The 7,115-nt window shown below is 47.1% G+C and overlaps 1 protein-coding gene and 1 non-coding gene across 2 annotated transcripts; one reads left to right on the top strand and one right to left on the bottom strand.

Annotated features, from left to right (window-relative positions):
• The first annotated feature begins 21 nt into the window (after positions 1–21).
• Positions 22–94, top strand: TRNAF-GAA. The gene has a single exon. It is a non-coding gene; the product is annotated as a tRNA-Phe (tRNA).
• A 360-nt stretch (positions 95–454) lies between these two features.
• On the bottom strand, positions 455–7,109 carry PWWP3A (PWWP domain containing 3A, DNA repair factor). Its single transcript, XM_010725009.2, has 13 exons — positions 6,906–7,109; positions 6,565–6,653; positions 6,358–6,428; positions 4,961–5,980; positions 4,450–4,569; positions 3,926–3,996; positions 3,417–3,493; positions 3,112–3,172; positions 2,566–2,641; positions 2,408–2,458; positions 1,593–2,026; positions 1,073–1,161; positions 455–858 (listed from the first exon to the last, which is right to left on the bottom strand). The coding sequence occupies exons 1-13, from the start codon at positions 6,960–6,962 to the stop codon at positions 780–782; spliced, it is 2,295 nt and encodes a 764-aa protein (XP_010723311.1). The 5' UTR covers positions 6,963–7,109; the 3' UTR covers positions 455–779.
• Between the last annotated feature and the right edge of the window lie 6 nt (positions 7,110–7,115).

The following is a 7,115-nucleotide window of genomic DNA, read 5'->3' as shown; positions in this document are numbered from 1 at the left end:
GCGGGCCGCCGCTGTCACGCAGCCGAAATAGCTCAGTTGGGAGAGCGTTAGACTGAAGATCTAAAGGTCCCTGGTTCGATCCCGGGTTTCGGCAGAACCTTTTGGAGCCGCCGCAGCGGAAAGGCGATTTCCTCCCGTTTTACTTCTAAACGCGTTGCTTAGTTCGGAATTTATTGGACGAGCGTCACCGTTTCGTTGCAATGCTCTAATTAAGCATTCTGTAACTGAGAACTGCTGTCACACAGCTGCAGCACGTTAAGCTTCAGCTGGAGCAGTGCTTAAGTACAAACCAGATAAAGAAACACAACTGAAAGCGTTCCTGGAAAACATTATCTAAAGCCAGGCTGCAAAAGGGGGTTGCTTTTAAAAAGGAAAAAAACAAAACAAAACACCCAGCTTTTTCTTTTTGAGCACACAGACCTCATTGGTTTCCACCACCACAAAGAGCCAGGAATGAGTTTGCTGCACTCAGAACCAATTTTATTCCCCACACCTTTAATGACAGATAAAGGAAAAGAGCCAACACTGTCCCAGCCTTTGGCTCCACAATACCAGCCTGCGTTGTTCTGAGGACGACAGAAGCTTCTTTCCCACCGAGTCCATATTAAGGGCACAGAGCAGCAGCACAGACACACAGCTCACAGCACTTCCAGCAGCACAGAGGTGAGAACAAGGACTGAAGGTACAACTGCGTGCGACGGTAACACAGCACTGCCACAGCCACAGTTTGGAGATGTACACAAGGCTGGGGGTGTAATTGGGAAAGCATTCGCTGCCATTCACACGCTGCCTGCAGCCATCAGCTCAGCCTGAAGCCTTTTCCTCTCCAGAATTTCTTTGTCAAACTCTTCTCTCTCCCTAAGAACAAGTAGGAAGGCCGTTATTTCAAGCAGAACTCAAAAGTGTTAAAGCTTCTGCAGAGCTTTGCACGTTGCAATAACTCTGCAATAAGTCTCCCAGTGTTTAACCATCCCAGTATTTAAAGGAGAGCTTGTCTTGCTGAACTTCCCACCACTCCATACAGACAGTAAACCAAGAGGAAAAGTCGGAGATGCTGAACATAGGAACGTACCTTTTGCTCACAGATGGTCCTTTCATGTATTTCTCTTCTGCCTTTTTGTAGTCTATATCATCCACAGCAGAAATGGCATAAATGATAGCCTATAAAAGCATTTGGGTCATTTATACGAGCAAAAGAAAAAACTTCAATTACAAAATTAAAAGCAGGCTTGAAATTGTGCTCATTGGCTGAGATATTTTGGGGATGAGACTCCTTAACCCCTTTGGAAACCTGGATGGACCTTTGTGTAGGGAAACCCGTTAGGTGGTACAGATTTGTCCTTCAGCACACCCAGGACACCGCTTTTATAAGGAAAATAAGATTCTCCTAACAGCAAATCTGTTTCCACACCTTACTAACGCTTTCCCAGGAAAAGCTCCTAAGGGAATGAATTTAGGCACAGCCCCTTGAGCTCAACACCACTCAGGGCAGTAGGTGGGCTCCAATACACCCCCCTGGATCATTCCACCAGTCCTTAAGTTACGTTATCTACTTCAACATTCTCTTTATTCGGTGTTTAATGTTTACTTACTTCAGGCAAAAGGACATCTAAAATAAATTTTACTCCATCTCCAAGCAGCCGATGGAGGTTTGCAGCATCTATTTCATGATATGCTACTTCCTTCAAGTAGTTCACCACCAGCTCCAACTGCTCCTCATCCTCTAAATAAGTTTCAACACATGTTCCATACTGACGTGAACTCAGGAAATCCTTCATCCACCGGGACTCCTTCCTGCACTTCAGAATGGCCAGAAGGTGCTCCTCTGCTCCTTTGGTCTTCACGATGAACTCCACGATCTTTTTATTGGCTTTGTCTCTGGCAGCCCTCGTTCTGTCAGGCAGCAGCTTCCTGGAGGGCTTCTGAGGTGAAGTTTCTAATGCAGAGTCCTCCAGATCTTCCTCTGCTACGCTGGGAAAAGTCATTTGGACTGAGCTCTGCTGGTACTGCTTCCTGACAGGGTAGCCTGCAAGAAAAGCCACCACCATTCACACTCAGATAAAATAAGGGGCTTTCTGGCACACGCACTTACATGCAGACACCAAATAAGGGCTTTCTTGATGACTTTTCCTTCCCCTCTTGAAGGAGGAGAGGGACTCGCCTTGAGAAAACACACTGCAAAAGGTACTGAAATGAGCACGAGCTTTGAGAACAACTTGCTCCAACGCGAAGTCGTTAACAACCAGCCCACTAATTACATTTAACTTCTACTGTGGGATTGAAAACCTTACAGCACAACCAACAGCACAGTGTGTCCCACCAGCCCAACTCACACGCTCGTAACAAACCAGAGCCAAGCTTATCTACTAAAAGTTACAGAAAGAAATCTCCTTGTGAATTCACTTACTGATATCATCAGCAAAGTACTCCAGGAAGGATCCAGTAAATGAACGGCAACCTGAAAAGCCCAGAGAACAGGTTGTTATCAGTCCAGCTGTGCCAACAAAGCTGGCAGCCTCAGTGTGACTGCAGGTCTCCTGGCTCACATCAGAACACGGCACTCACCCACTCGGATCCGATAGTCAGAAATCAATTGAATGCACCACTCAATTTCTTGGCGATAGTCTTTCTTGGCTTGGTCCTGCAAGAAAGGAGCCACACGCAGGTCTGAGTGCTGCCTGTCAGAGCTATAGGCTCAGGACCAAGTTAACAAAGGAGTAGCAACAACTAATCAAAGCTCACCCATAGTTTTTTTTAATGTTGTCTTGTCATTCAATTTCTGTAATCACTACAAGCACTGATAGGAGCGTGGCTTTGGTGTATGTAGAAAACAAGTGAAAATACAGTTGGAACCCTAACAACCAGCTCCCATCCACTGCCCACGTTCTTAGCAGCATCCATAACCTGACCAAGGCACAAGGAAGATCCTATTCCTATCTTATAACCTAGTTTGTGCAACACAATTACGTTTAAGCAATTTACTGAATGGAAGAGGATCTTAGGAGAGAGCAGCCAGCAAACTGAGAGCAGACACCTGGGTAGGGTAAGCTATACACTGTATGCAAAGTGTCTTTGTATACACTGCAGTGATGTGTTACTTGTAGCACTTACAATCAGGTCCTGCTTTTCTTCACAGTCAAAGTGCTTCAGGTTCCGAAGAGATACTGAGAAACTTGTTGACACACAAAAAAAACAAAGTTAGGGATATAAGGCAGTCATATTGTGCAGCTGCTCCTTCAGAGGGGTTTCACACCTTCCCAAAAACCAGCCTGAGGAATTCACTAGCACAGCTCATGGAGTCCATTAGAGCCAAAACAGAGGAATCTTACCCGATCCCAACCCTCCCATCCCATCAACTGAAGGCTGTCCAGCAGAAACCTGGAGTTGAGCACCTGAACAGAACCCACAACGCTCACCTTTTGTTTTTGTCACTTGTATTCCCCTCTATGAAGAGCACATTTGCCTTTCTGTGTTTGCGCTTCACATTCTTTACCTGCAAAGAGAGGAAAGTCTGACTGGCATCCTCTGAGTCTCACATCCTTAAAAGCATGAGCACCTACAGCTATGCAATGAGCCCCACACTTACAGCACCCCAGTGGAGCATCTCTGTTAGAGCACAAAGAATTTATTCCTTTCTCAGAGAAGAGTGCAGTCACTTTAATTCATGATACAGGAGCTAAGGAGGAAAATCCTCTGCTCCAACAGAAGCAAACGCACACAATCCACATTTATTTCACGTGTGCTTTATTATAAGCAAGTTTTCTATTATCTTTGGTTTTGCTTCAGTTTCTGATTTAGCAGACAAGCAAGTGTAATTCCACACAGGACAAGAAGGGCAAGAAATGCTCAAGAACTTTGTTAGTTGCCCCCCATCAGCCCCCAACAAACATCACATCACTGTGATACCGCAGCGAGCTGCTCTTACCACTGCTGGCCAATATGGGTATCTTTGCCACTTGCACCACACCAAAATCCCTTTGTCAATTGCTTCAGGTTCTATAACAAAAAAATAATTAAAGGAAAAAAAAAAAAAGCAGAAAAAGTTAATTCATGCTGCCTCAGCCTCCTTTCACACAGGGAATATCCAATGAGTTCTGCTTCGATGCTTTTACAGGTCTTAACTGAAGTAGCAGAACATCCTCCCCTCACACAAGGCAAGAGCTCTGAATATACAGAAATTACATTCTATATATAATATAGAAGCTCAGAAGCCTTAAATCTCAGACCCTTGCCCAGTTTCATTGTTTGGCAAGAAATGCTGTTCCAAAAAGCCCTCCTGCAGCACCCAATGAAGGTGTTTTATTCCAAGCCTGAGCAAAGCTGCATTTGTTTGCTAGAAAGGTGAGGTTTCAGGATTTACCATAAGTTGTCAGCAAGTCAGCAGCACACATAAACCAACAAGGCATGCTGATCCTGGTGAGGTCTCAAGGAAATACCCCCGTGCCTCACCTTGATGAGATAGAATGCTGGGAAGTTCCTCCTCCTCCTCCTCCTCATCTACCAGATCTGAGAGCTGAGACAGCTTCTCAGAGAATGTCCTCTCAGAAGACAGCCCAGAGGGCTTCAGTCCTGCAACAGCAACACAGCACTGTCAGTGTGGCACAGCCATGGCCCTCATCCCAAGTGCAATGCACAGGTGTGAGAAAAGCAGTGTTACCCCACAGCAATGTGAACCATGGGGCACCTGTGACACCACACAGACCTCTGCCTGGGTAAACAGTCTGAACACAAGGCAAAAAAAGGAGAGGAGCCATAGGAAAGGATGCTGGTTTCAGGATTCCGTACCCTTCTGTTTCTTTATATAACCTAATTTCCCCAGGACTTAAAACACAGAAGAATTCGACCCAGCAGTTCAAGAACCACCCCCACAAAAAACACAACATCAATCTCCAAATGTGATAAACAGTGTCTGCGAGTCAGAAGGAATGGAGATCCCACACCCTAAGAGCAACGTGCCCACCTTCCTCTTCCTCAAAGTCAGGCAGGTGGAACTCCTGCGCTTTGTTCATCACCACAGGTGGCTCATCCTCATTCTCCTCCTCTTGCAGCTGAGAGAGGACACCATCAGACAGCACTCCGCAGTCAGACAGCCCGGCTGAAGACTCAGGGCTGTTTCTGCACTCCCTTTTCCCATACGGGGACGTGGCTGCATTGGCCTCTTGTTTTCCTTTCGGTCGTTTCAGACTCCTTGCCTTTTTCCTCCCATTTATCAGTTTGCCTACATTTTTATTCTCGCTTCCAGTGCTCTTCTGCAAGACAGAGGCATTTTTGGAAGACGAGCGCAGTAACATCCCTTTTGGCTGCTGCCTGGTGCTCATCCTGCTCCTCCCAGGCACCACCATGCCAGAGCTGCAGGGTGCAGACAGAGAAGCACCCTCAGCATGGGGCTGCCCTCGGCCTTTGGAGGAAGCATTTGTAAGCGACCCAGGTGATTCTGCACCTCTTGCTCTTCTCCTTTCTTGCTTACGTTTTTCCTCCTTTAGCTTAAGTGAGACTTTATTACTCGTGAGGGATTTTTTCAACAATCTGGGCTTTGTTTTTTTCTCTCTTGATAACAGTGGTGATCCTGTCGCCGTGCAATTGTCACTGTCCGAGTTTGATGTGTTGCACAGGTCTCCAGTGCTACGTTTTGAGCGTTTTGTCCCATTTTCATTCGCTCCAGGACTCTTCTCTGGAATTAAAGAACATCTCAGGTTTTGGTTTTTTGTACCAGTCCTCAGGTTGGGGCTATTTCTCTGTTTTCTTTTCCTACTGAGGCTCTCAGACTCCAACTTTTCTTTAGAGAGTGACTGACGGCTGGTTAAGGGGGAAGATGAGAGAGACCTGGCACCGTTTGCCTGGGATGAGCGAGTACTTGGCCCCTCATTTGAAGGTGGTGCTTCTCTGGTTGGTACATTTTCTTTCAAGGAATCCAAGGCAGTTTTAAGAGCACAACGATATTTCAGTTCTTCCACAGCCTCATCCGGATCTATCTTTTCACCTGATGAGGAAGAATAGGCAATAAGCACAACAACCTTTGTTAGTGTAGGAGAAATAAAGAGTTGCATCCACATTTACACCCTTCTCCTAAGGCAACACTGAAACAGTCTGTGACTTCTGAGGTGAAGCAGCAGACAGCACAAGCTGACAACGCCATGCAGGTGCACACAAGCTCCTTCCCCATTCCAGGAGAAACCAAAGTGGCTTAAGAATACCCAGTCTATTTTCAATCTTCATTGATTTAACGGGGAGAGAAAGGGGAGAAAAACCACAGGAGACACCCCCGGAAACACAACAAAACTATTTTCCAGCCAACTGAAGATCTGTGCACGTTTTCTGAGCACAAAACACAGCAGGCAACAAACGCCCTATCCTCACTTAAGTTAGAGACGATGTCCTCTACGCACGCTTCCTCCAGGGGCACAGCATCCTCCTGCTTCACACTGACCCTGAAAACACAACAGAACGAGGCCGTGAACCATCCTGGAGTCACTCAGCTGATTTCGTGGATACTTTCAGATTAAAGCTTACGTGTTTTGGCTCGCATTTAAGAGCGGAAAGAAAACTGTAACAGAGATACTTCACCTCTCTTTTAGGCTGATTATTTCAACCTCCAGAACCTCCTGTGCGTTGGTGATAGGTGGATCCTCAGCAAGCCCAGGCTTTGGCAAAACCTACACGAAAAAAAGGAGGCATTTCAAGTGTTTTATGAGCGCGTGGAGGCTGTAGGACAGGCCTCACTTCACAGCAACTTCAGCAGCAACGCATTTCGTTGCTTTCTTAGCAATATATCCCCTTTTCCCGCCTCAAACGCTCCCAGGGAGCCGACAGCACCCAACTGAGCCGTCAGCCCAGCCCCTCGCGTGGGTCACAGCCCCAATTTCAGCCCTGTTCGCTGCCCTCCCCACCCCCCAGCCTTGTTTTACCTTCGCCGGCCACAGCCGCCCCCTCCAGCGGCACAGGACGTACCCCCGGTTCGCCATACGTTTCACGCAGGGAAGGAGAAGCTCTGAGGTAAAAGGAATAAAGCATGACCAGAACTCGGGGTGCTCCGGCCGCCTCCTTCCAGCCCTCCGCGGCGTAACGCAGCACTCGAGCAGCGCTCAACCGCCACCGCGCGGCGCTTTAACTCCCAA

This window comes from Meleagris gallopavo, chromosome 30 (assembly GCF_000146605.3).
Source record: "Meleagris gallopavo isolate NT-WF06-2002-E0010 breed Aviagen turkey brand Nicholas breeding stock chromosome 30, Turkey_5.1, whole genome shotgun sequence".
Classification (NCBI taxonomy): Eukaryota; Metazoa; Chordata; class Aves; order Galliformes; family Phasianidae; genus Meleagris; species Meleagris gallopavo.
Note: the sequence above shows the minus strand (reverse complement) of the source record. Positions and strands in the feature narration are given on the sequence as shown.